At 38.7% G+C, this 25,919-nt stretch overlaps 10 protein-coding genes and 1 long non-coding RNA gene across 21 annotated transcripts; 4 read left to right on the top strand and 7 right to left on the bottom strand.

The window, feature by feature from the left end:
* Positions 1–5: 5 nt before the first annotated feature.
* On the bottom strand, positions 6–3,406 carry GLR1.4 (glutamate receptor 1.4; the record flags this gene model as incomplete). Its single annotated transcript, NM_111630.2, has 5 exons — positions 6–586; positions 673–1,046; positions 1,140–1,446; positions 1,650–2,899; positions 3,103–3,406. 5 exons carry the CDS (start codon positions 3,404–3,406, stop codon positions 236–238), a joined length of 2,586 nt encoding a protein of 861 aa, NP_187408.2. The 3' UTR covers positions 6–235.
* A 454-nt stretch (positions 3,407–3,860) lies between these two features.
* On the bottom strand, positions 3,861–3,989 carry AT3G07522 (uncharacterized protein; the record flags this gene model as incomplete). Its single annotated transcript, NM_001125126.1, has 1 exon — positions 3,861–3,989. The coding sequence occupies one exon, from the start codon at positions 3,987–3,989 to the stop codon at positions 3,861–3,863; it is 129 nt and encodes a 42-aa protein (NP_001118598.1).
* Positions 3,990–4,065: 76 nt separating this feature from the next.
* ATG10 (autophagocytosis-associated family protein) lies at positions 4,066–5,718 on the bottom strand. 2 transcript variants are annotated; one of them, NM_180201.3, is made up of 6 exons: positions 5,337–5,718; positions 5,202–5,252; positions 5,054–5,134; positions 4,855–4,954; positions 4,677–4,774; positions 4,066–4,580 (listed from the first exon to the last, which is right to left on the bottom strand). In NM_180201.3, the coding sequence occupies exons 1-6, from the start codon at positions 5,493–5,495 to the stop codon at positions 4,392–4,394; spliced, it is 678 nt and encodes a 225-aa protein (NP_850532.1). In that variant the 5' UTR covers positions 5,496–5,718; the 3' UTR covers positions 4,066–4,391. The 2 variants fall into 2 exon arrangements, with proteins under 2 accessions (NP_850532.1, NP_850533.1); NM_180202.1 differs by having other exon boundaries at positions 4,258–4,580; positions 5,202–5,255; positions 5,337–5,517.
* On the top strand, positions 5,649–9,614 carry AT3G07530 (integrator complex subunit; the record flags this gene model as incomplete). 5 transcript variants are annotated; one of them, NM_001337717.1, is made up of 11 exons in its annotated part: positions 5,649–5,916; positions 6,014–6,391; positions 6,490–6,704; positions 6,795–7,124; positions 7,222–7,411; positions 7,543–7,635; positions 7,762–7,853; positions 8,096–8,213; positions 8,300–8,385; positions 8,733–8,784; positions 8,871–9,482. In NM_001337717.1, the coding sequence occupies exons 1-11, from the start codon at positions 5,908–5,910 to the stop codon at positions 9,393–9,395; spliced, it is 2,088 nt and encodes a 695-aa protein (NP_001325703.1). In that variant the 5' UTR covers positions 5,649–5,907. The 5 variants fall into 5 exon arrangements, with proteins under 5 accessions (NP_001325703.1, NP_001325706.1, NP_187409.2 ...); NM_001337718.1 differs by having other exon boundaries at positions 5,705–5,916; positions 7,219–7,411; positions 8,871–9,614; NM_111631.3 differs by having other exon boundaries at positions 5,717–5,916; positions 8,084–8,213; positions 8,871–9,460.
* AT3G07540 (Actin-binding FH2 (formin homology 2) family protein) lies at positions 9,608–12,749 on the bottom strand. Its single transcript, NM_111632.3, has 3 exons — positions 10,911–12,749; positions 10,583–10,827; positions 9,608–10,489 (listed from the first exon to the last, which is right to left on the bottom strand). Exons 1-3 carry the CDS (start codon positions 12,577–12,579, stop codon positions 9,878–9,880), a joined length of 2,526 nt encoding a protein of 841 aa, NP_566311.1. The 5' UTR covers positions 12,580–12,749; the 3' UTR covers positions 9,608–9,877.
* A 1,842-nt stretch (positions 12,750–14,591) lies between these two features.
* AT3G07550 (RNI-like superfamily protein) lies at positions 14,592–16,444 on the top strand. Of its 3 annotated transcripts, none has more exons than NM_111633.4 (2): positions 14,592–14,935; positions 15,046–16,444. In NM_111633.4, the coding sequence occupies exon 2, from the start codon at positions 15,061–15,063 to the stop codon at positions 16,246–16,248; it is 1,188 nt and encodes a 395-aa protein (NP_566312.1). In that variant the 5' UTR covers positions 14,592–14,935; positions 15,046–15,060; the 3' UTR covers positions 16,249–16,444. The 3 variants fall into 3 exon arrangements, with proteins under 3 accessions (NP_566312.1, NP_850534.1, NP_001325806.1); NM_001337721.1 differs by having other exon boundaries at positions 14,842–15,233; positions 15,315–16,444; NM_180203.3 differs by having other exon boundaries at positions 14,604–16,409.
* Positions 16,436–18,702, bottom strand: PEX13 (peroxin 13). The gene is made up of 5 exons (NM_111634.6): positions 18,407–18,702; positions 17,670–17,909; positions 17,246–17,589; positions 17,047–17,139; positions 16,436–16,949 (listed from the first exon to the last, which is right to left on the bottom strand). The coding sequence occupies exons 1-5, from the start codon at positions 18,423–18,425 to the stop codon at positions 16,731–16,733; spliced, it is 915 nt and encodes a 304-aa protein (NP_187412.1). The 5' UTR covers positions 18,426–18,702; the 3' UTR covers positions 16,436–16,730.
* A 35-nt stretch (positions 18,703–18,737) lies between these two features.
* AT3G07565 (histone H2A deubiquitinase (DUF3755)) lies at positions 18,738–21,399 on the top strand. Of its 4 annotated transcripts, none has more exons than NM_111635.4 (7): positions 18,738–19,176; positions 19,643–19,742; positions 19,878–19,940; positions 20,179–20,296; positions 20,387–20,469; positions 20,668–20,729; positions 20,876–21,399. In NM_111635.4, exons 1-7 carry the CDS (start codon positions 18,938–18,940, stop codon positions 20,985–20,987), a joined length of 777 nt encoding a protein of 258 aa, NP_187413.1. In that variant the 5' UTR covers positions 18,738–18,937; the 3' UTR covers positions 20,988–21,399. The 4 variants fall into 4 exon arrangements, with proteins under 4 accessions (NP_187413.1, NP_001030658.1, NP_001189835.1 ...); NM_001035581.3 differs by having other exon boundaries at positions 18,749–19,176; positions 20,176–20,296; positions 20,876–21,342; NM_001202906.1 differs by having other exon boundaries at positions 18,755–19,176; positions 20,176–20,296; positions 20,387–20,496; positions 20,876–21,243.
* Positions 21,358–22,937, bottom strand: AT3G07568 (fanconi anemia group D2 protein). Its single transcript, NM_180204.2, has 3 exons — positions 22,754–22,937; positions 22,584–22,664; positions 21,358–21,620 (listed from the first exon to the last, which is right to left on the bottom strand). The coding sequence occupies exons 1-3, from the start codon at positions 22,865–22,867 to the stop codon at positions 21,609–21,611; spliced, it is 207 nt and encodes a 68-aa protein (NP_850535.1). The 5' UTR covers positions 22,868–22,937; the 3' UTR covers positions 21,358–21,608.
* On the top strand, positions 21,600–21,852 carry AT3G02015. The gene has a single exon (NR_140879.1). It is a non-coding gene; the product is annotated as an other RNA (long non-coding RNA).
* Positions 22,938–23,163: 226 nt separating the features above from the next.
* Positions 23,164–25,446, bottom strand: AT3G07570 (Cytochrome b561/ferric reductase transmembrane with DOMON related domain-containing protein). The gene is made up of 4 exons (NM_111636.3): positions 25,142–25,446; positions 24,658–25,063; positions 23,650–23,942; positions 23,164–23,550 (listed from the first exon to the last, which is right to left on the bottom strand). The coding sequence occupies exons 1-4, from the start codon at positions 25,319–25,321 to the stop codon at positions 23,320–23,322; spliced, it is 1,110 nt and encodes a 369-aa protein (NP_566313.2). The 5' UTR covers positions 25,322–25,446; the 3' UTR covers positions 23,164–23,319.
* Positions 25,447–25,919: the final 473 nt, after the last annotated feature.

A 25,919-nucleotide genomic window follows, 5' to 3' on the forward strand; every position in this document is an offset into this window, starting at 1 on the left:
CAAATCACTAATAAGATTTTCTCTTAAAATTAATGATTAACTTGAGATTTTTCAATCTAATAAGACAAATCATATAGGATACATTCCCTTTTAAGTACCCAATTCGAAGGTTAAAGATAAAAAATTGTCTCAAGCTATGGATGGGATTGACACATATAAGCATATAACGATGTACAAAAGGAGAAGAAATATGAGAATTGCATTTCTGAGGTAAGTGATAAGAAGATGTCAGGCTTCAGATGACTGAATTCTCATTTTGCCTGTTTGGTGTGGTGGGAGAAGGACGAATTTCTCTTGCAAATCGATGACTAACATAACGGTGGAAATGTTTAAGCACAACTTGCCTTTGTTCTCGGTTCCAGGGGATTAGATAGACGATGAGAGCAAACGCAAAAGAAACTCCTGTGATCATAAACAAACCGCGAAATGTGTATACAGTGAGAGGATGGAACGTATCCTCGCTTGTGGCTGACGTCGTTTGTCTCTGGAACCACCAATTCTCTATGGCTTTTAGCTTCTCTGTTCTCCTTAGCTTTTCGATTTCTCTTGACACCTTTTGAACCAAAGGAGAACCTTTCTGGAAAGCCTGAGAGAGAGAGATGGATTAAGTCAAATAAGTGTGCATACCAATAATGTAATAATAGACGAAAGTTTTGGGGGTAAAAGCTTTACAAATCCAAAGCCGTTGGTTACGCTTTCGGTTTCGACAATGACGAATTCTGAAGGGTGCTTTGCAACAAAGAGCTTTACATATGGAACTTCATCGACGATAAACGAGATAGTTCCATTCCTTAAAGCATTTGTAAAATCGTCAGCTGTCTTTAATCCCTTGTATCTCGGTCCTTGGAACGTAGGATTATCATTAACCACATTTGCTGCAATAGAGGCAGAAAAGAAGCCAATGTTTTCGTTTGATTTCAACCCGCGTATCTGTTGAACCGTCATCACTGATGTCAACGTTGCAGTGTAATTTGAAGTCAATATAAGCACTGCAAATATCCAAACAATAACTACAAATCTTGACATATTATGTTGCAGCCTCTCCCCTATATATCAACAATATCAAAGCAAAAAAAATGGTCAGAGAGTTCTTGTAATAGATAAAATCAAGAAGGCTAATTCGATCTTCTCGTACTTACGATGGGCAAAGACAAGGGTCGAGAACCCAAAACATAGCAATGTTCCAATCTGTTGGAAACAAGAGCCTTGGAAGTCAGCGTTATCATGCCGCTCTATCAACCAAACTATAGCCCCCGTCAAGATAAAGAAACTTGCAATTGTTAGCCAAAGACTAAGTGTCAAAGGCTTAAAGATAATCCACATGCTTTTGTCTTTGGCAGTAACAACTGCGAGTCCCATATCAGTGAAAGGTAATGTAAAATCTACATATAAAGATCTGTTATCAGTAATCGTGATATCCCCAACAGCTGCATCGTACTTGTCTTTCTGTGAAAGAAGCAAAACAAATAATTAATGTTATAGTGCATGAAAGTGAAGTTGTATCTAAAATAGTATATGGTGAACATTGGCTTCTCCACTAATTACCAATTAGTTTTGAGTTGAATGCTCATAATTCCCCAAACTTAAAGAGTAATATATAACTAATGATAGACCGCGATAAGCCACAACAGTGTGTATATATATATTACCTGGCTATACAGTGTGTACACAAGATCGTTGTAGTTCTTGTAGTTAATTGCACCAGGCCAAGGTATGTACTCCACTTCATAATTGAAAGGTAGGATTGATGTCTCAAAAACGTCAATACAGTATCCTGTAGCAGCTGTGACTCCAGTTTTAAAATCTGTTTTCACTTCCAGTATTTGCGGAGTTATGTTTCCTGCTGGTACTAAAACTCTCAGCTTCTTCTTTTTACCATGCCTCTTCTCTTTCAACGAACGGATTTTCGGAATTCTTGTAGACCCTCCAGGCCAGATGATTGTCTCAAGTGCTTTGGTAGAAGACAAACGTCTTCTTCTATTGCTGATGAAACTACCAGAATTCCAAAGTCCTACACTTCTCTCACCTCTCCCTATCATATTCACAATCTCAAACTTGTCTGAGATAAACTTCTTATCGATGAATTTGATGTCACCACTCAAACCTTTATGCTTAGCACTCTCTGGAATAGCCTCAAGCAGGTCATATACTGACAAACCTGGTAACTTTGCAACTTCTGCTGCTCTTGCAAGACTCCAAGCTATATCGTGAGCCCATATGCTACAAACGCTCATCCTTGTAACTACTTCTTCGAGTCGCAAAGATCTCTTCCATCTCAAAGTAAAGTTGTGAAGCTCCTCAGTCAACGGAATATAAGACTTGAAACCAATCACACCTTCCATTTCCTCTTTTGCTAAATAATTTGTGTCTTGAAAATTATTCATGCTTCTCGCTGTGAGGATCCAAGCATATCCTTCCTCCATCATTCCTAACCTCCGAGCACATGGAAAGAGACGATTTGCAATTCGTTCAGAAATGTGCGCAACAAAAATCCTTATCCCCGAGGCCTTAAACTTTCTTAGCTGCTTCATGATACATTCCTCATTAGATGAGACAGAAAATTCCGCCTTGTACTCAATGTGAATGGCGTTCTGTTGGAAATGTCCAACCAAAGGTTGTATACTCTCTCTCCAGTCATCATCATCCTCGTAGATAAGAACAGCGGTTCTCCAATCAAAATTGCTGAACAGAGCTGCAATTCCCTTTGCTTCAGAGGATGTATCATGAGTAGCTTGAATAAAGTAATTATATTTGGCCAAGCTCAACGAGCTAGGAACTTGGAAAGAAGAAATCACTGGAACTTTAGTTTTCTCCCCAAGCTCTGCTAAATTTTTTGCTTCAAGCAACGATTGTCCACCAACAAGTGCTTCCACTTGTTCAGTTTGCAGGAGGTCCATGGCTGTTTAAAAATTACATCTCCATAGAATCAATCAAAATGAGAAATGAACATTTCACCAGGTTAACGAAAATCAGATTGAAATTGCAGTGGCAAGATTCGAATCATGGTCTTAACAGTTTTAATTATTGCTGCGAGTTGTCTATCTTCAGTGATTCACTGAAACTATGAGCTTCTTGTTCTGAAGAAAACAATCTAGGACGTACCTGCAGCGAGAGCTTGGAGAGGGTCACCATGAGAGTCTCTGGATAAGACAGAGACTCTTGTTCTATAGCCATTGTTGACATGATAGAAATCAGAAAGCGCCATCGAAATCGAAGTTGTCACAAGCTTGCCTTCCATGGAACCCATGTCCACCACCAAACCTATCCGAACATCTTCGTACACTACTGGAAGTCTATCTACGTTATCTTTTTGATTAGTTCCGCTGCATGTTACTGCAAATGAAATGAAGGCGAGGAAGAAAATAGTTAGAAAATAACCAGTGTTGCGAATCATACAATTCTCCATCTTGGTGAAGCTTTTGTTCTCTAGCCCCTATTTGTATTATAAGCTATATATCTGACATCTAATTTAGTTCAAGATTCCAAATAATTTTAAACTAATTTACTCTTCAGGTACTAATTAAGATTCCAAGGTCATTAAGGTTGTCTTTTATGGAGTTTTTATATCCCATATAATACGGCACATACTTTACTCAAGTCAATCAATCAAACAGCTGTGTTATTTTTCATTTTCCAAGTCTTCCACTTACTAACAAAATTCCTGGACCAAGTCTTCATTACTCAGTCTACCATTTTCTTCATTGGTTTTCTTGCTTTGCTTAGTAAAACGTTAGCTTCTTTGACCCCATCTATACTCCAAAAGAACCTTTTCCTCAAGGTTATCAACAAAGCCCGCACTATAAGAAAACAGGATTTTGCGGCTGCAAACCGGATTTTAGGCATCGCGCATCCAAAGCAAATTAGCAATTTCTGGATAGAAACGTGTTGTCGCAAAGAGCGACATTGCCAGTCGACATTGTCACAAATATTACGACACTATTTTCCGACACAAATATCTGTGGCGTATCTGCGATGGCTGCTGCTGCCATATATTTCGGATACAAACTTTTATTTTCATAATTTCAATCAAGCTATAAACTGGTTGGTTCTATACAATGAGAGGCATTACAAACTTTACGTAGAAATACTGAAATAGTAAGCCTTTTTTTTAGAATCAGCCGTTATGTTACAATTACCCGAAGTGGTGTAAGCAAAATGGTTTGTTGGAAAAAACGAATTCAACTTAAATACCTCAAGAACATAATAGCTAGATTTGATTACGATGTTTGCAGACTCATGAATTGAAGCCACTCATATGTTAATGAAACTCAAGTTTTTTAGTCCCTAGTTTCTTCTGAAAATTCTTATTCAGAAATGCGTACCTTTAAAAGTTGTTGCCGAGGGTTTGGAGCCACTGATACATTATATATTTTGATAACAGAAGATGGCTACTAATTCAGCATCTCAAGAGGGATCCTAAGACCAACCACCTGCCCGACAACAGAGAACCATGAAACCAAGTACAACACAATTGGCATCTGACATCCAGAAGAGCTGCTACTTTGGGAAAGCAGCTTGATCCAGTCCTCAGTCCCACAGGGATGTAGCTTGAACCATGGCCTGTTCAAATATGGATGCTCCTGCGATTGATTGTTTGCATAGGGATTCAATACCAAATAACCATATAATATACTTTAAACGGACATTGTAATGTAGTATTGATTTTGAGAGGATACCTCTTGAGTTATAAAAGTCCACTTAGATTCCAGCAAAAGACTAACAGAGCATGAGGGTACATCTTTTTTTATGACATCCAAAGCAAGAGGTTCTCCACCTAAGTGACAACAAAGATGATTTTCAAACTAAACAAAAGAACAAACCAAAAAAGTCCAAGCAGGTTATATTGTGACATACCGCTGCAGTATCCGCGAAAATATAGCACAGGAACCTTGTATGATGCACTGTAAACTATATGGAAATCATAGTAGTGTGCTTCATTTTCCATGGTTGGGACCTAACACAAATAAAAGGGCATCAAGGAAAACAATCTCATGGATTCTAGATACCTGCTTCAGAGATAGTTAAAATGAGAATTTCTCAAAAGGTTATGTACCAAAATCGTGTGATCAACTGTTTCTTCTTTTTCCAAGCAATCAGTAGCTACATTTAGAGATTCATCCTCTGGAATTTCCTCCTACACACAAACTTAATTGTGAGAAACAAGAAAAGAAGAACATCACTGTTAAGAGCTGTGAATCTACCTCAAGTGAACTGAGAATTATGATCTTCTCCAGCGACAAGTAACCTTCCTCCTGCTAATAAAACAACAAGACCAAGGAATTTAAAAAACAGTATCTTAAAGAAGGTTGAATTATGGAGAATTGGTGTTCATCAACCTTCTTTGAAACAAGTAGAGTTCGATTGATCAGAGGAACCCAAGACCATGGAGGGAACGATTGGTTATGTATCTTCCACTTATCGGCAAAAGCTCGAGAAGCTACAGAGAAACCTTCGACGGTGAGTCTACCATCGCTGACCTCTCGAGCTGAATCCATTGGAGGAGTAAACAAAATCGCTGATCTCTTCGTCGTCTTTCTCCGGTCTATTATCTCAGCAACATCGTATCAAAGCAACCAACCCGAATTTAGTTTTTGAAAAAATTAACTAATCCAACCAAACCGAACCGGAGAAATTCGATTTTCGAATCTAAACCAGTTTCGAATTAAATCCGCCGCTTCGTCCTCGACAACCTCCATCGCCGCCTTGCATAAACCTCCGTACTTTCCTTGCCGCATCTGTTAGTCTCTCTCTAAAAAACAAGACGGAAATTTTTATGGAGTTATACTGAACCTCTTCTATGATACGCATATTTCTGGCTGTTTTTTTAGGTTGCGTTGTTTGGAAAAGCTCTGAATTTAAACCTCGCTTATTCAGTTTTTTAAACAGATTATACTGTTGTTTGTCTCCATGGAATTGGTGAGTTTCTCTTGGTTAATGAAAGTCTAATACTTTTCGTGTGAGTTATTGAAAACCTCGGGTTGGGTAAGTATGAAAGTTTTGTGTTTTTTTGCAGACATGTCTGAGCAAAGGAGATGGCTTTCACTATCCGCCTTGTCATATGCTGAATCTATGTGGTTTCAGGATTTTAATTGACTGCCCTTTGGACCTTTCGGCAATCAAAATCTTCTCTCCTGTTCCATCTGGTGTTGGTTCTGAAGCTTCTGAATATCTATCTGATGAGTCGTTGGATGCTCAGAATCCAATTCAAAAGAAGCAAAAACTGGAGAGACAGCTAACTTGTGCTGATTTGGTGTGTGAAGAACCGTGGTACAAAACTGTGAAAGCCTTGCATTTGTGGGAGGCTTCTTTCATTGATATTGTTCTCATCTCTAACCCTATGGGATTGCTCGGATTGCCATTCCTTACTCAAAACCCTGGATTTTTTGCCAAGGTATACGTGTTCAGGACCTAAAGTTTTGAGTTTTCTGAATGATTTTTTTTTTCTTGGGGTGTGTATTGTGCTGAGTTGTTATTGTTGCTACGATGTAGATATATATGACTGAAGTAACAGCGAAGATTGGACAGCTCATGATGGAAGATATTGTCTCGATGCACAAGGAATTCAGATGCTTTCATGGACCTGACAACTCCAGTTTTCCTGGGTGGATAAAGAATTTAGATAGTGAACAAGTACCAGCCTTGCTTAAAAAAGTTGTCTTCGGCGAGAGTGGTGATGATCTGGGCAGTTGGATGCGTCTGTACAGGTAACTATTATTGGCTTCTCAAACAATATGTTGCTAGATCTTCAAGTACTGTTGATAGCTTCTTTAAGTTTTGTGCAATCTTTTCCACAGTTTAGATGATATAGAGAGTTGCATGAAGAAGGTTCAAGGCGTAAAGTTTGCAGAAGAAGTTTGTTACAATGGGACCTTAATCATTAAGGCTCTAAGTTCAGGTCTAGATATTGGGGCTTGTAATTGGTTGATCAACGGACCTAATGGAAGTCTAAGTTATGTGTCAGACTCCATCTTCGTTTCACATCATGCAAGAAGTTTTGATTTCCATGGTCTCAAAGAAACCGATGTTTTGATTTACTCAGATTTCTCATCCCTCCAATCTGCAGAAGTGACTGAGGATGGTTGTATTTCTCCTGACTCAGATAATAATTATATATCAACAATCAGGTACTATCATATAAGACCCCTCTTTACATTTATAAGAGGATGTTTGTTTAGATCTTAAAGTGGGGGATCTTTCTTTACTGTTTAACATTTTTAGCAGTGACAACAAGGATTCATTACTAAACACTGAAGACAGCTTAGAAGAGATGGAGAAACTAGCGTTTGTTTGTTCATGTGCTGCAGAATCTGCTGATGCTGGTGGCTCAACCTTGATAACGATTACTAGAATTGGGATAGTTCTGCAGCTCCTAGAGCTATTGTCAAATTCTCTTGAATCCTCGTCTCTAAAGGTTTGATGTCTCTTTCTTCTTTTTCTTTAGTTTTACTTTCTTGAGGATATGAAGCACAGAAAAAAGTTTATTTTAGTTGAAATGATTCTTAGCTGTGTGAGTCTAAGTAACTCTAGTTTGGCTCTGGTTAGGTTCCAATCTTTGTAATATCTTCTGTGGCAGAAGAGCTATTGGCATACACAAACACCATACCCGAATGGCTGTGCGAACAACGACAGGAGAAGGTATACTTCTGCCAATTGTTTGGTTATCAATGACAATATTATTAGAAAAATGAATCAAATAGGATAAGTTTTATTTTATGGTATTGAAATGTGAATTAAAAGTATGTATATTGATTGATGTTGCAGTTAATTTCAGGAGAACCATCGTTTGGCCATCTTAAATTCATCAAAAACAAGAAGATCCATTTGTTTCCTGCCATTCATTCACCCAACTTAATGTAAGAAGAGGTTATAAGTTTTATCTCTTTTATCATTAGTGATGGATTATTTTGCGTAAATGCATAGTTTGCAAACACATGTCATGAAAATATCATCTCTGTTCACCTTAAATCATTGCTTGGTTCAGAGACATCAGTAATATACCTCACATGGAATCTGCAAACCTGAATATTGGGATGATGTGATTCTATATCAAGAAGTATGTTACAGCATGCACTGATTTTTTAAGTTATGCGAACAGAACGAGTTGGCAGGAACCATGCATCGTATTTGCTTCTCACTGGAGTTTGCGACTTGGCCCTTCTGTCCAACTTCTTCAGCGTTGGCGTGGAGATCCAAAATCATTGCTTGTTCTTGAGGTTTTTTAATCTCTTTCTCTCTTCCCCATCTCTATCAGATGATCCAGTTTGAATTCAATATATCTGATGATAAATATGTGTTGCAGGATGGGATTAGTTCAGGTTTAGGACTTCTCCCTTTTAGACCGATAGCGATGAAAATTCTCCAATGTTCATTTCTTTCTGGAATAAGGTAAGGTTTGCTTGGCTTTATGATTAAGACTACATTTTATTCTGGTGCTTCGTAGTTGTTTTTTTCTGTCGTCTTGGATCAAGGAATCTGAGTTGTGTCTGCACAAAATAGGAATTAACCTGGGTTCTTGTGCAAGGGCATACCTTGACTGATAGTATAGATTTGACTCACCACATATGCATTGTTGCTATTTAATGACCAGTAATATCTCACTATATCCCAAAATATTAGTTTCCAAATATCATGGCAGCTCACAAGTTAAGCTTGTCATCATGTAGTCCAGCGGCCAAATGTGTGATCTAAATTGGCTTGTCTACCATTGCTCAATGCTGTAGTTTCTTTTGCAGGTTGCAGAAGCTCCCAACACTTGTATCCGTTTTGCAGCCAAAGATTTTCTTGGTAAGTATTCTCTTCCACTCTGGTGAAGAAATATTTACATCCTGCATCTGTCTATATTCTTCTATCTAATACCATATTATGAATAGGTCCCTGATGCTGTCAATCAGAGGATCAGTTTGGCTGCGATAAAGACCATCTCAATCCTGAATTACTTTGAGAACAAGACGCTACATGTACCAAGAATTGTAGACAATCCAAGCGTAGAGATTACGACAGACTTGGCCTCCAAATTGAGCTGGAGAAAACTGAGGCAACGTGAAAGCTTCGGTATTGCAAGATTGAAAGGTGGGCTTCTGATGGAAGATGGGAAACACAGATTAGTTTCCGGGTTGGAGCAGGAAGAAAGTTCAGGAAAGGCTCGGCCATTGAGGCATTGGGGCTCAGTGGCTCCGGAATTACTTTTAGACGCATTACTGAAAATGGGAATAAAAGGATCCATCGAACAGAGTACAGGTGATAATGGATCAGAAGACAAGAGTATAATCCATATAGAAAATCCTAACAGTGGCCTGATAGAGTTCTCAGAGATGGGTACTGCTATTATAACAGGCGATGAGAATGTAGTCTCTCAGGTCTTCCAGGCGATTGATGGAGTTCTTGACGGTATATAGAGGAAGTATCAAGCATTGACTCACCAGAGCTATTAGTGTAATAGAGTGACCAGTTCAGATAAACCTTGTAATTATGATTGGTTCGGAAATACTCTCTGTAACATACTATATATAGAAAATAATATAATCTTATGTACTATATGCATGATTAAATGTTAATCATTGTATTCTGTGAGTATTGTTTTGAGATTCATCTTATGTACTTCATATTTCGAGGCTTGACTGAATATTATTTATTAAGGATTCTTAAAGAACCAGTAAACTAAGAAAATGTAATAAATAACAAAGAAGAAGAATAAAGTGGATCTCTGAGTTTGAGATATTATATGGTCTTCAAGCCACTTATATGTTTGTAAAAGCTGCATCTATTTACATACAACGTAGCTCTCCAACGATTCATACAAACATATAAGTACATAACTTATAAAGGTAACACAATACATTAGTCTTGGACAGATCCTAGGATCTTTATGACACGACATCTAAGCCAGAGAACTAGTCACCTCCATCTTCTTGCATACTCCCTCTAGAATTTTTAAAAAGTCTCTCACGATTACGAATACTTTCAATAGCTGAGCTTCTTCCTTTGCAGGATCAACATGGAAATACTCTGTTATCTTTTTCACTGCAAAGAGCGTGGAACCTTCTTCTCTTTCAATCTTTTTAATCTCCTCAGCAGCAGTTTCCAAGAATCTGGTCACCGACTCCCTGAATTTCCACCATTGGTGTTCCTCACTGTGTCCAGTCTCCTCACACAGTCGCAGAACCTCACTAATTTTCTGAACTTCTTCATAAAGCTTTGACACATTCATTCTTACAACACCGTAGTCCAACTCTGCAGATTTCTTGGCATCGTTAAGAACTGAACTGAGATTTCTGACAACTTGTAGCCCTTTGATTCCTTCTGATTCAGTGATCTTCTGTACAACAGAATCCAAGATACTGGTTCTTCCATCTGACGATTTGATATCGACAAGGCCGAGGAGCGCCTCAAGTTTGAAGTCATGAGCATTCCCGCTCTTCATTCCAGCCTCCAAGGTAGCTCCAACAAGTCTCAATAACATTCTGCTATTTCGCAGTGCCTCACAAGCAGCCTGCAAAAGAATCATATAGCTTTATGAGACGTAAGCTTACAACAACATACACATTCATAAATGTCTCTTGTTATCTTCATCTTTGTTTTATACCTGTATAACGCTGAATGATCTTTTCAAGTGTTTGACTTTGGAGTCAAAACTAGCAACAGAGAGCAATGCATCAACCCGTTTGAACACGAAAGGAACATTAAGCAATTCCTTGAGAAACCTCTCTGATGGAGCAAGCTTGATCACTGAATCATCACTATAGCTAATCAACTTCTTCTCTTCTTCTTCGCTCGGTGCCACTCTTGCTAAACTCTCAAGAAGCTCAACTCCAAGTGCATCATAGTGACCTGATGAAATAAAAGACAAGTCAGATTCAACTCGATACAATCCGAATAATGAGAAGAAATTAGCTTTGTCATTGATGATTTACCATCTCGAAGGGCCTGACAAACATCATTTGTGGTGAGCTTAAGTGTTGTAAGCAGAACAGCAACATTTTGACTCTTCCTTGGATCCAAAACTTTGCTCTCTTGATTTAGCATCGGAAGATCACAGCTAAGACTTCTCTGTTTAGAGTTAGCATTTGAAGAGTTGTATGGAAGACGGTCCCAAGTATTTGTCCGACGAGAACTTGGTCGGACTTTGTCCCAAGGCAAAGGTTTCAGCTTTGGCTTAGGTCGATCTGTTGTTCCTTCCCCACAACTCTGTGGTAACTCCGAGAAAGATAGCTTTTTTCCAGATTTCTGAACCATAAAAGACTGTGACGGTGGCACAAGAGGAGGTGGCTCAGGCATTGCCGGTGGTGGTCGTTGTGGAGGAGGAAGAGTAACAGCAGCAGCGGCCGATTCTCTCTGTTGAGTTGTATCAAGCTCTGGTTTTTCCCAAGAAGATTTCAAACTTCTAGAAGATTCAGAGATGTTGATACAAAAATCTCTAGCAGGTGATGCAGAAGTTGAAGAAAGAAACAAAGACTTGACATTTCGACTGAAATCGTTCCATCTCGGCGGCGAACTATCAAGAACCTTGCGGAAAAACCGATCCGGCGTGGTGGAAACTGAAGAGTACATAGAAGAACGAGCATATGCGTCTGGAGTTCTAATCATACCTCTCTCTGGTGAAGTAGAAGCAGAGGAAATTCTTGGAAACCCTAGATTTTGATTCCAGAGGCTAAACATTCTCAGCGACTGCCCACCATATCTCTTATTGTTCCTTACTGTTCTCTCCGGCGACGACGGAGAGTGAGTGTTTTGGTTAGTTGACCAATGTGGAGCCGTCGAGTTCATCGGTGGAGACATCGCAGCTGACGGTGACATTGCCGGAGAATCCGAGTGTGAAGAGATAGAGCAAGAACAGTTACTGTACGGATTGATTCTCCGGTCTCGTGATTCTTGACCAGCTATAGACGCGAGAGGCGAGTAAAAGTCGTCGTCTTCTTCTTCTTCATCAAGATTAGCTTCAGAGTGATGTTGCAGGAGGAAGCTACGGGCAGGTAATGGCGGGAGAGGAGAGATATCTGGTGACTCCGGTTTAACAAAACCCGACCCGGAGGAAGTGACGACGTTGCCGAGGTAGAGAACATCGGAGGTAGAAGGAGCTACAGAGAGTTTGTTTTGAGTGTTGTTGTTTCTTGGAGGGGGACATGGAAGAGTTTGTTGTTGGGATTGGCTAATGTCTGAAGCTAAGCTCTTGGATTCATCTTTGAAATGACTGGTTTGCCCTCGCCACCGTCCGTAGAAGAAAAAGGCCAAGGCGATTAATGTTGCGGCGGCGAGCACGGCGGAGATAGCAGGAATAAGGAGTGTACGGGAAGGAGTTTGCGGTTTAGGGGAGCGAGGGAGGACGAGAGCGGAGATGTTCGCCGGAAATGTCGCAAAAGTGGGGGCGGGAGGCGGAAGAGGCTGCGGCGGAGAAGGAGGAGGAGGAGGAGAGGTGGAGCTGTAAAGTGGGAAGAACGGCGGTGAGAATGTGGAAGGATCAGTTACAGGAGCTTGAAGAAGGTGACGGCGACTGAAAGTGGCCGGAGAGGCGTATGATAAGGGAGAGAAAGCGCAGGATAGCAGGGAGAAGATGATGAAGATGACGTAGCAAAGTCCGTCCATTTTTGGGGTTTTCTTGTAGAGATTTTGTGTTCTGCAATGCGCACTATCTGAGGACGAAAGAGTGACTTAATGCTAGTGTTTTTGAATAAAAATCAAGTAGGGAGAGAAGAAGAACGTATATGAAATGCAATAATTACGTCAAGTAAATTTGGGTCCTCTCTTTCAAAAGAATCTTTTTGACTTTTGCCTAGTACTATACAAAACACTATCTTCTCTTTTCTATGCAAACCAATTATTAAAGTCGAGACTACTATCTTTATCTACGAGGAAAACAACTAGACAACATTTCTATTTGCCAAATATTGTTATTTTGTCTCGTGTTATGGAATACTATGTAATCCTATTCAAATTAATCAAGAGTAGTATATAGTTGGGCTAAAATGTCTGAAAAAGAAAAAGAAAAAGTAGAACAAGCAATGCAGCATGCTTTGTCTTTTATTTGTCTTATCCACATTTTTCGTGAATAATAAATATATAATCTCCAAAAAAACTACTACGTAATTATGGAAATTGAATTAACTAGTGCATTAGTTTGAAACGCCATCAAGCTTTTCAGCTTTTTGGTCAATTAAACTTTTGCATGTTTTTGGGACTTTATTTGAATTTCGATTTAGCTTTCAATGAGAAATGGTGGTGTGGCATAAATTAATCAGCATAGTTTTTGAGGATGCAAGAGAGTCATATGACGCCTAAGAAGAAAGGCAATAAGAAGAAGGAAGCGTACTGCACAAACAAAACAAATAGCGCAATAGCTTCGTTGTAGAGACAAGGACTAGAAATGGAGAAGACTTGGTTTGGCCATATTGAGATTAATTGTTACAACACACCATGTGTTCATTCACGTACCTCCATTTTTGGATGTTTAGTAGAAAACAAATGTTATATTTACCAACCAAATTATTACAACAATTGATTTACTACTGGTCATCCCAAAACCTTGTTAAAAAAAAACTACAGCTCAACTTTTCTTGTCAAAGAACACAATCACGAAGTTATGTTCTCACGAGGTTGATGAGAGTTCCACGAAGCTCATTTTCACTCCAAAAAACCAATCTCATAACAATAGACTAGTAAGAAAGATCAGGTTTCGAATGTGAACTGATACTCTGAGCATGAAGACTTTGTTGCGACACTGGCGGGAGAATTAATATGCAAAAGTCCAACTTCTTCACAACATCCAAGGAGACACTAATTACTAAATAATTGTTTTTATCTCGTGGGTGGGCAACATATATAGGTTATAATTAAGCCTTGGAACGACAGTGTTCTTTAACATGCGATTCAAGTTAAGAAGATATGATCACGTTTGGTTGAGTCACAACACTTTTGAAAATACACTTAAATATCAGTATGAATGCAAACTTATAAATATATCTAGATAACAAAAAATTAAGATCTCCAAAACTACAAATACACATAGTTAAGACGTAAGACAAATTACCTGTCGAATCCAGAGGAAAACAACTCATCTGGTAGCATGTGTCAAATCAGCGGGAACAAAACAAACCTCATCCTAATATCAGCTGGCTTCACACTTGACAGCCCAATATGTCTTATCAATGAACATTTTTCATCATACGCTTTTTTTTTTCTTGTTTTTTCTCGATGTTGCTACCACTGATGATTTATTTCAGCAGCATCAGAATTTCCTGTTGGATCCAAAAATTGGTTATCAATTGTTTGGAGCCGATCAGCTCGGATTGCTGCATTTACCTTCTTGTACATCTCTTCCATGTTGTCTAGCTCAAGACCCTTCTTAAGGTAGTCACTTAAATGAGTTGTCTTCAGAAATTGAGATCATTTATTCATCTCAAGAGATCATTCTCATTCAAGAAAATGTGCTTATATGATTTAGGATTGACATTACCCTCATGTATAATCCACAATCCACAATCCACACCACTTGCTAAAGTTACGGTACGGTGACACAACTTCGGCATAAATCTCAAAAATTGAATAATTTGAAGGATTAGAAAATAAAATAAAAATAATAATATAAACAAATGCGAAAAGAAAAAAAAATCATAGCAAGCAAAATTTCTGCTTCAGCGCTCTCGTTCTGTTTTGGTATTTGGATTTTCAATCATGGATTGAGCGATTGTTCTCTTTTTACTTGATTGATTTCTTCGATAAACTCTGGATCTTTTGTGTGGGTTTTCATAATTTCTTTTTTTCCGATCAATCTAATCCAATCCAGAGATTCTGAGTCTCAAAGTTTTGCTTTTTTGAGTCTGTTTTCCAAAGACATGTAGGGCTGGATTCTAAGCTTGCAACGTATCCATTTCCCTGGTCTTTCTTGGTGATCCGGAACTGAAGTGAAGGCTCTCTGGATTGCTTCATTTAGATCAATATAGAGGTTTATCTGACTTAGGTTCTTGATGAGTTTATGTTCTGTATCAGAGTAGATATATGTGGAGGAGATAGTTTTAGTTTTAAAGATTAGATTTTGCTGTCCATTTTATACAGGAATTGAAGTGAGGCATGGAAGATGTGTCCGAGTCTGATAATAATGTTGAGACCTCCATTATCCACCTTCCAGATGATTGCCTTTCCTTTATCTTTCAACGACTTGATAGTGTTGCTGACCATGATTCATTTGGTTTGACTTGTCATCGCTGGCTCAACATCCAAAACATTAGCCGTCGCTCTTTACAGTTCCAGTGTTCTTTCTCTGTCCTGAACCCTTCAAGTCTGTCTCAGACAAATCCTGATGTGAGCTCTCATCATCTCCACAGGCTTCTTACTCGGTTTCAGTGGTTGGAGCATCTTTCGCTTTCTGGCTGCACTGTGCTGAATGATTCGAGTCTCGACTCCCTCAGGTATCCCGGTGCAAGACTGCATACTCTTTACTTAGATTGTTGCTTTGGGATTTCTGATGATGGGATCTCCACTATTGCTAGCTTTTGTCCCAATCTAAGTGTGGTTAGTCTTTACCGCTGCAATATCAGTGACATTGGGTTAGAAACGTTGGCCAGGGCTTCCTTGTCTCTAAAATGCGTGAATCTCTCGTACTGCCCGCTGGTATCTGATTTTGGGATAAAAGCGTTGTCACAAGCATGCTTGCAGCTTGAGTCAGTGAAAATCTCAAACTGCAAGAGCATTACCGGTGTTGGCTTTAGTGGCTGTTCTCCAACTCTAGGCTATGTGGATGCTGACTCTTGTCAGCTTGAGCCGAAGGGTATAACGGGGATCATTAGCGGAGGTGGGATTGAGTTTCTAAACATTTCAGGTGTAAGTTGCTACATTCGCAAAGATGGGTTGGTACCTATTGGATCTGGAATTGCATCAAAACTTAGAATCTTGAACCTTAGGATGTGCAGAACGGTTGGTGATGAATCCATTGAAGCTATAGCAAAAGGTTGTCCATTGCTCCAAGAGTGGAACTTGGCTCTTTGTCATGAAGTTAAGATTTCGGGATGGGAAGCCGTAGGGAAGTGGTGCCGTAACTTGAAGAAACTCCATGTGAACCGTTGTAGGAACTTATGTGACCAAGGGTTGCTTGCTCTACGATGCGGTTGCATGAACCTCCAGATTCTCTACATGAACGGGAACGCGAGGCTGACCCCTACAGCAATTGAGATGTTCAGATTACATAGAGCCGATATAACACTAAGAACAGAAGAAATGATGGTCATAGGACCAGACTGGAGACTATATGCACAAGAATAAAAGCATCAATTTCTATCAACAGTACATGATTCTTTTAAGTTCGTTCATACGACATTTTTGGGACCAATGTGTTGGTCTTGTCTAGAGGCAAACTGCAAGAAAAGATGTATTCAAGAATAGGCTTCAAGTTGTTAATAAAGTATCAAAATCGTTTACTGGTCAACAGTGTTGTTTCAAATCCAGTAAAAGAGGAAGAGAATCGGATATTATAAATATATATCAATAGAAAGGTCTTTAACAAACACTTAAAACTTCACTTTCCATTTTGTAGAGTACGACATCTATCCTTTACCACACAATCAGAGAATACTGAGAGATAGAGAGAAGAGAAGAAGAGACTCAATTTGCAAACAAACATCTGGTTTTCGTACATCCCAATCTGTGTTGCAGGCTGCTACACGGTTTATCTTCTATCGGTAACCAACTGGTTGTCATGGTGTTTTAAAGCAATGTTGAAGGATTTGGGTAATGAAAGAAGTAACTTAGTTGCCCCATACATTGTCCCAACCACCGCCACCACCTGGTGCAGCAGTTTTAGGCCCCTCGAGGTAGTTCTGGTTTCCATGTGGCTGGTGTGGTAAAGGTAGCCCATTAGGCCCTTGTGGTGGCTGCTGCATCTTTCTAGGCCTTGTTCTCACCCCAAGCATACGCAGTACAAATCTTGCTAATTCTCCATATAACATACCACCACGATCAAATAGCTGAGGACAAATAAATGATTGGTTAACATGAGAACAATGAAATGGATCAAGGAACCAGTAAAATACGAGTTGGTAGAAGAAAAAAACAGGAAGGAACCTGAAGAAGGGCAGACATGAACATGTGAAAGGCCTGTGTGTTTTGATCTATAAGCATCGCTACACGGCCAAAGAAATTCACAGCACCTTGCATCTGTCATCAATCAAAACATGAACACTTTATGTTATACAGTACTACCTTATCATTATCAACTTCTTTTATTTCTTATACAAAATAAAGTATGAATAATGAACAATACCACACGGAGAAATGATATCCAGAAGCCTGGTGGAGATGGAGGTTGATTAAAAGGGTCATTTGGATCTTGACTACCATAAGGACCACCCATTCCCATTCCCATCCCCATTCCCATTCCCGTTCCCATACCCATACCATAACCACCCATCGTGCCACCATAACCACCCATCGCACCACCACCATACATGCCTGAACTTCCATAGAGCCCACCACCACCATAACCTCCTCTATACATGCTACTACCTCCATACATCCCACCACCATATGATGAACCATACCCACCTAATGCTGAACCATATGTACCTGACCCATACCCAGAGGTCATACCTAGATTTGAACCATAACCTGCCATTCATACAATAAAAGAACTAAGCTTTATGCAATCTCAGCAACCAAAAAATCTAAGATAACTTGAAAAAATATACCTCCCCCCATAGTGCTCCCATAATTCTGCTGTTCCCAAGGTCTAGCCGGTACAGGCCTACTGAGTGAATTCATATTAGCAGCTGTATTAGGCCTGTTCACGGGCGGAGGAACTACTTCACCAGGATTAGCTGTGCCAGAAGCCTCAACTGAACCAGCCGTGCTAGTATTAGAAGGAGGCCTGAAAGGATTAGGACCAGATGTATTTCCTTCTTTTTCCCAAGGTTTAGGAGGACTGCCACCTACAGCAGCAGTAAATTGAATTAATTATACGTTTAGTGACATGACAGATAGTATTCTGAAAATAAGACTAAACTTTAATCAGCACAGGCAAACACACACACTAAAGAGACTTGATGAAAGCAATTGTAAAGATGATTAGGAACAGTATCGGTAACACAAGTGAGGTTATGTGAAAACATCAAAGTAGAACTATGATGTAGAATAAGAAAAGGCATCAAATTGCAATCCAAAACGAAAGCATCTAATTGAATCAAGAAAATCTAAGGCCAATCAAAGCTAAGCGCAATCCAAAAGCTGATCTCATCAATTGATTACAACCCTAAATTAAAATCCAATTGTAGGTCGAAAGTTAATCAATTTCACAACTTTCAAATCAAACAACTCGACGGGTCTCATCGAACGTACCAAAATTGTAGAAGGAGAATTCAATAAATCGAGACCCTAAAATCTGAATCCTCAAAAAAAAAAAAAAAAAAAGAATTTCAATTGAGCTAACCTGCAGGCTGAGACGCCATATATCAAAGAGACGACGATTGGAGAGAGCTCTTGTTGGTAATCTCCGACGCCAACCTCAAGCGCGGAGAGAGAGAGATAGAGAGACAAGAGAGGTGGGATGAAGAAGACAGAGGAGAAGGGACCTCGAAAAGAGAGGAAAAAACAAAACAGATTACTTTCTTCTTTTAGGTTATTATGTATCAGCCCCTATAGTTATAATCCTTACCCAAAAAGCCTCTTAATTACTAAAATTGACGTATTTGACTCTCAAAAATAGAAAACCAAAATCCGAAAAAGGATAGAGATGAAATTATATGTTTATATTATTATAAGCAAAGATTCCATATTTCGAGGGAAGCAGAAGAAGAAGCTCAGTCGGCGGCCGGATTAATCTCCCCATCATCTCTCTCTCTCCCTCTCTCTGTTCCTATCCCGGCGAATTCATATCTGAATTTCCCAAAATTCAAACTTTTCCGGTGGAATTATTTTAGGAAACCAAGTGACTTCTTAAGCTCCAAAAATTGGGTATTTAATGGCGGCGAGCGCGAACCCGTCGGGGAACAATCAGGAAGGTTCGTCGGCGACGCAGAAGGTATCGTCTTCTTCAGCGGCGGCGGCGAATGGCGCTGCTGTGAATTCCGTCGATAATGGTGGAAATACAGGCGCGGCGGCGGATAATTCACAGACGATTGGCGCGTTGAGGCATAATCCAGGGATCTCTACCGATTGGACTCTTGAGGAACAATCTCTATTGGAAGATTTGCTTGTCAAGTAATCTTCTCGCTCTCTCTCTGTATGTTTAAGATTTGGATTTGCTGTTTTATCCAATGTTCTTTCTATCTGACTAGATGTGACTAGATGTAGTGAATTCTGCGATATGTTATTTTCCATGGCCTTTCAAGCATCATGTAGCTTGAATCGGAATATGTGTTGAGAATTGTTAGCTTTGGTCGGGTTTTTTGAATTATATCTGAGAAGAGAAACAGTGGTATTTGATTAGCTGATTGTGAGTTTTGGATGTGGTTTCAAGTATGGTAATAAATAAAATACTAGAAAAATGACTAGCTAGCTAGTGTGGTATCATATTTATGATAGGCTCATTAGTGTTAGAGCAATGTGAAAATTTTAGGATTTAATTAGAGGATGAGTTGTCTACTTATCTGTAATGACTGGTTGTAAATTTTTGTAGGAGCCTTGTTAAATCCTATCACTCTTTTAGTAATTAATCTTTATATAGGTACGCGACAGAACCGTCGGTTTTTCGATATGCGAAGATTGCTATGAAAATGAAAGATAAGACTGTTCGAGATGTTGCCCTGCGCTGTAGATGGATGACTGTAAGTTTCTTGATTTTGCTTAATCCGGCGACTTTTTCGTTGTTCTTGATTAACCTTCTTCGTGTATTGGCTTTATTGATTAGTAAGAATCAACTGACGGTTTTTCACCTCCATGTGGTTGCTGATGGATTGCAGAAAAAGGAAAACGGAAAGCGTAGGAAAGAAGATCATTCCTCGAGGAAAAGCAAAGATAAGAAAGTATGTGGATTTCAATCCTATTTGCTGCTACTTAGCAATTTCGATACTAGCAAGGCTAAGAAAGATATTTGAAGTACAAACCATAAATCAGCTTGATTGAATTCTAATGTGTAACTAGCTTGAACCTTTAGTCATTTACTTGTGAGTTTGGACGGATGAAAGTTCTTGTGTTGTCTTGTGGATCCATTTATAAGTCTACAAAAACTGATTGATTGTCTTTCACATATCTGTTTAGCAGGAAAAAGCTACAGATTCTTCAGCCAAGTCCTCATCTCATTTGAATGTTCATCCTAATGGTCCTTCTTATGCTCCGCCTATGATGCCTATCGATACTGATGATGGTATTTCATATAAAGGTTTGTCTAAGATTCTAGGCTTTTTCCATTTAAAGGCTAAATCTTCTAGATTGGATTAGAAGGAGCATAAGTGTTTCGGCTTTATTGCAGCTATTGGTGGTGTGAGTGGAGATCTTCTCGAGCAAAATGCTCAAATGTTCAATCAACTTTCAACAAATTTCTCAGCTTTCCAGGTGAATTCAACTTCCACTTTTCATCTTGTAAGTTTTGTATAATTCGCTGAGTTTTTTGGACTTGATTTGATTCTCTGCCTTGTGCTGTTGGCTTTTGAGCAATCCAGTGGTTTTATGATTGATTTTGTACTATATCAGCTTAAGTTTACGTTAGTTCTATCCAATTGTGTACTTATGAAAGATTCTTTCCCATTGCAGCTACATGAGAATGTCAATATCTTGTGCAAAGCTCGAGACAATATCCTTGCAATCTTGAACGAGTAATACATTTTCCCATATATCTATAGATCATTTCGATGTCATTGACTCACTTTGGGAAATGCCATTCTTTTCCAACAAAGTTTTCGAGCTATTATAGTGTATCAACTCAAATCTTAACGTGCTTTGCTGATTGAATGGATTGCAGCTTGAATGACATGCCAGAAGTTATGAAGCAGATGCCACCTCTTCCGGTGAAGTTGAATGAGGAGCTGGCAAATTCGATCCTCCCTCGCCCATCCCATCAAAGGAAGTCATGATCGAGGCGATAGATGGTTGGTTCTGACCAAGGAGTCTCTTTAATCCGGGATCAATGAAGAAAGGAATAAATCGCGGGATAGAGAGAGAGCTCCACTCGTACTGGTTGATAGAATGAGGGGTTTCCCCTGACTCATAGAGTTATAGTCTCTTTTTACAATTTCCGTCAGTCTCTGAATGTTTTAGCAAATGGTTAATTGATACATGAGTAGGGTCGCGTATCGTTGTTTAGGATGTGAATAGATTTCAATTGGTATGGTATAAGTCTCTCTGTATAAAATTGGTATCAAGCTGAAAGGTTTGAGATTAGAAAGGGCCTATATCCTAATGATGCACACCCGTGATGCATTTCTCTCATACAACCCCTTTTTTAGAATGAAACGAAAGTACTGAACCATTTCTTGTAATAATAAAGCCGACTGTTTTGTAACACAAATGTAAGTCTTGCTCGTAGCTTACAGAAGAAATCTCGAGTCAAAAGGTAAGTCAGTTTACAAAAACGAAAAGTTTTCTATTCAGAAGATTATTCCAAGCATCTTAGAAGTTCCAAGAGAAGATCGTAACTCTCTCACACATCAGCCAAGTCTTTGATTAATTTGCGCTGGTACCACTTGCAGGAGTCTTCAACTCTCAACCTACAAGAAGAAGCAATGGTGAGCAAGAAGTTGACCTAGTAAGAAAAAGGATACATAGTGTGAGAGTATGAAACTATTGTGAGATGCTTTCTTTTATGAAATCCTTTCATCCTACAACAGAGTGGAATTAATATATGATTGAACAAGTTGATCAAAATGTGAATGAATCGTTTCTAGGTACACAACACTATGAGCTACCACTAGTAATGTAACTTAAGAAGGTGTGAAACTGCTTTTGTTATTGAAATTCACCAAACTAGAGAGACTCTAAAGTCTCAAGCAATTTGTCCAACCAAACTCTAGAAAACTCAAGTTAATGGGCAACATTTTGTGGCTTATATAGGCAGTGGTGAAATCTCAATGTCTGAAACTAATTGTTCTTTCATGAGAAGCAGTACCAGCAAACTATAACACCTCTAGAAATTCTTGAATTCTCCGTAGACTAAACAATTGTGAAGAAATCAATGAACAATGAGAAGTAACCCACCAAACATAAGAGCTTGCTATGACATTCAGATCACGTGGATAGCTTGATTGATCAACCAGAGTTATGAGATCATCTCACTAACAAACAATCGTTTCAAGATGCATAACACTATGAGCTACTACTACCAATGTAACTTCATGTAAGCAGAAGGTGTGAAACTGCTTTTGTTATTGAAATTCTCAAGCAATTTGTCCAACCAAACTTTAGAAAACTTGTTAAGTAAATTGGCAACATTCTGTGGCTTATACAGGCAGTGGTGAAATTACTACGCTTGCTTGACCTCTCTAGAAATTCTTGAATTCTAAGTTGATTAAATATCAATGAACAATATCAATGTAACCAACCAAACAAAAAAGCTTTCTGTAAAACTCAGATCATATGAATAGCTTAATTTATCTAAAAGAGTAACGAGATTATCTCACTAGCAATCAAATCATAGTTACGAATGGAGGGAGAGAGGTAGAGAAAGAGCTGACCTGAGCTGGATTCGGGTTCTCATAACCACCAGACTCCAAACCTGATACTCTACCTTCCAGAGCACTGAATTTCTCCTTCATCTGCAGCATTGGAATTTTGTTAACGATTTGCAGGATATTCGAATGAAAACTTTCCCAAATGATGAATTTCTAAAACATTGAAAATTTACATCAGAAGAAATAGCGAAACGTTCGGCATAGAGATCACGCCACACGATATGAGCAATGGAACCTCCGGTCACGGAAAAACCAAGCGTAAACCAGAGAAGGCGAGTTCTCAACATCTCTTTCTTCTTCTTCTTCCAATTTCTGCAATGTCTCTGAATCTCTCTGACGCATTACCGAGTCGTCAACCATTTTTTCTTTTTGATATGGGCCTTTATATTGGCCCATTAGTTTGCTAAAACAAACTAAAGCATTTAAGTTTTTTAATTGAGATGGGCCTTTCTTATATAGAAGTCCAAGCATTTAACTAGTAAAAATGTCTATCGTGGCCCAAAAGACCGTGAAGGTCCGTAGTTGATAGGATATGAAGCAGATTATAATTTTGTAAATAGTGAAAAAAAAAAAAAAACATTATACACAAATTAATTCTTGTATCAACAAATAGACCTTCAAAAAAAAAAAAAAACATATCATTCAAATGATTAGTCAATAACATGTTCAATACATCACACTGTCCTAACCAAGATAAATATGGTTGCAAGACAATAAAGAGAGATCATTTAAATAAAAGTTACTTTTTCAAGAACTTTCTAACTTCTAATCCAATAGCCGTCAAGGCCAAGACCGCGACCGCAAAACCGTAACCACCATTCCAACTAGTTCCAGCTTTAGCCAAATGAATACCGTAGAAGATGTTAGAAATAGCCAGTATGATCAGAAGTCTTCCTATGTTATGATGATACCAATTCCAATATTTTCTGTATTTCGATTGCTTATCCGGCCGAGCTAGCAATGCCAGCATCTGAAATATCAATAAACAAAACCATGTAAACATATAATCGTCTTGGGTGTTCTTCGCAGTATATACTTCAAATTTTTGAGTGTTATTAGGAAGACGAACCTGAAGAACGCCCATGACAAGTATGGTTATCCCGAGGCCTTTGTGCTTGGAAACATTATTGGCCTTGAGCCGGTTTTCAAGAACCAAACCGCAAATGACACCAGTTAAACCGAGGAGAAAACCAGTGGTTTGGAGAGCGATATGGGCATAGAACCAAGTGGGGTCCCATTGCTTCATATGTCGAGCCACTATGGCGCCAACGATAATCAATATTCCCCAGCCGAACATGTTCATTAGCCCATGTGTCTTCTTTAGCTTAGAGTGTGGTGAAACTTTAACCACACTTTGCGAACCTTTTACATTCATCAATGGAAAACCAAAACATAAATTAGTCCAAGCAACTACGAAACAAGAAGAATTTCTAGATTCTAATACAAACTCATGTTCTTTTATTAAGTTTTGTACCCTCCATATCTTGAAAATTTTTAACACTAAGTTTTACTCATGAAAAAGTTAATCTGTTTTTTCACTGCATCTCACAATCATCAAATCAAACAAACCAAAATAGACAATGATGAGATATTAAAAACAAAAGACCTGTACATCATTTTGTTTTGTCTTTATTACCCGAAATATTGTTGAATTGCCATTTGGTACAAAAATCAACTAAAACTTAATTACTACTCCAAGCTACAGCATCTAGACTTCTAGAGAGTCCCATAATCTCATAATGTGGCTAAATAAATTCAATCGTGTTTTTTGACCAAAAAAAATACAATAAGAAAATTGGAAATTAGTGTTTTGGAAACTATATGAGTAGTAGTAGCAGTAGTTGGGCAGGGTCGGTATAATGTGAAAATGACTCCAACAAAGAATAATGGTACAATCTTGAACCAGTTCCTAATCGTCATCATCGCATGTGTTTAATTTGTTTTGAATTAACTTAGAAAAATATTATGTTGTTGGAAGGCTTACCAAACTAGTGGAGATATAAAATGATTAAGCAGTCAAATAATGGATTAATTCAAGATTGACTTTAAATAATTAGTCAAGCTGGGTTTTGCTTACCTGTATTATAATTGATGGTCGTGGTGGTCACGAAGCGGTGCTCTCTCAACCTAAAATCCGGCGAAGATGGGAAGAATCCGGCAGGTCCCACAGCGTAAAGAAGACTCTGCCGCGGCAGCGTCGCCGTCAATTGAAATCTCATGTAAAGACGCGACGACACTGATTCGATCTTCAACGAGCCGTTGACGATCGTTAGATCTCCTTGGTCAGGATTAACCTCTCCGGGAGATTTCCCACCGAGCAAGTACGGTTTCACAGTCCCGGAACCGCCGTCGGAAGGTATCCAACCAACGATCGCGCTGCTTCCGATCATCTGACCGTTGGTAGAGAATCCGATCCCGATGAAAGCGCTTGAATCCGGCGCCGATAAGATAAAGCTCCATGTGTTCTCTGCCGTTCTTGCATACTACGCGTGAATATTATTAGAAATTCGGTTTCAATATTTTCAGAGTTGGAAATTTGAAAATTAGGAAAATTGACTTACTCGGAGGATGAAATTTTGGGGAGTCCAAGCTTCGGTGCATTGAAGGAGGCTGGTGTTGAAGGTGAGGTCGTTGAGAGGTAGAGTTGAGTTGCAGGAATCTGTAGCAGCTTGTTGAGCATTAACTATGGTGGAGAGAGCAATTAAGACGAAGATGATGATGGAAACAGAATAAAGCTTCATGTTTTGTTCTCTTTCTCTCTCTCTGGATCTGAAAGATGAAAGAGAGAGGAAAGTAAATGACTAATGAAGAAGGATCATGATGATGACGACGACAATGAATTGTATATATATATATATATATATATATATATATATATCTTGTTTATGAGATAGTGTGTGTGAAGAAGCAGTTGAGAATTCAACTAATTTTAAAATTCTTTGTATCGTTAGAATTCGTTTTTTTATATCATTATTATTACTAATCTGGTAAATAAAGAGCTCTGTTTCATTAAGAAAGAGTAAAAATCCTTTCGTTCTGTTTCTCTGTCTCTCGTCGGCTTAAGATGTGGAAAAATGATTGCAATGTACCAGCTAACTTAACATGTTTTGATCATTTAAAGACAAAAATAATAAACTTGATTGAAAAGGACAAAATGATAAATCTCTCTTTAATTTTTGGAGTACTTGCTACGAATCCTAGCTTTTTCACGACCAGTATCGGTCTAGTCAGTTTAAGTTTCAAGTCAACTGGTTATTGATTGCATCTGCCGCATTGTGTTTATTCATTGATCGACCAATGGGATTTTTCAGACATACAGATAATAGTATGTACTACTAT

This window comes from Arabidopsis thaliana, chromosome 3 (genome assembly GCF_000001735.4).
Source record: "Arabidopsis thaliana chromosome 3, partial sequence".
Classification (NCBI taxonomy): Eukaryota; Viridiplantae; Streptophyta; class Magnoliopsida; order Brassicales; family Brassicaceae; genus Arabidopsis; species Arabidopsis thaliana.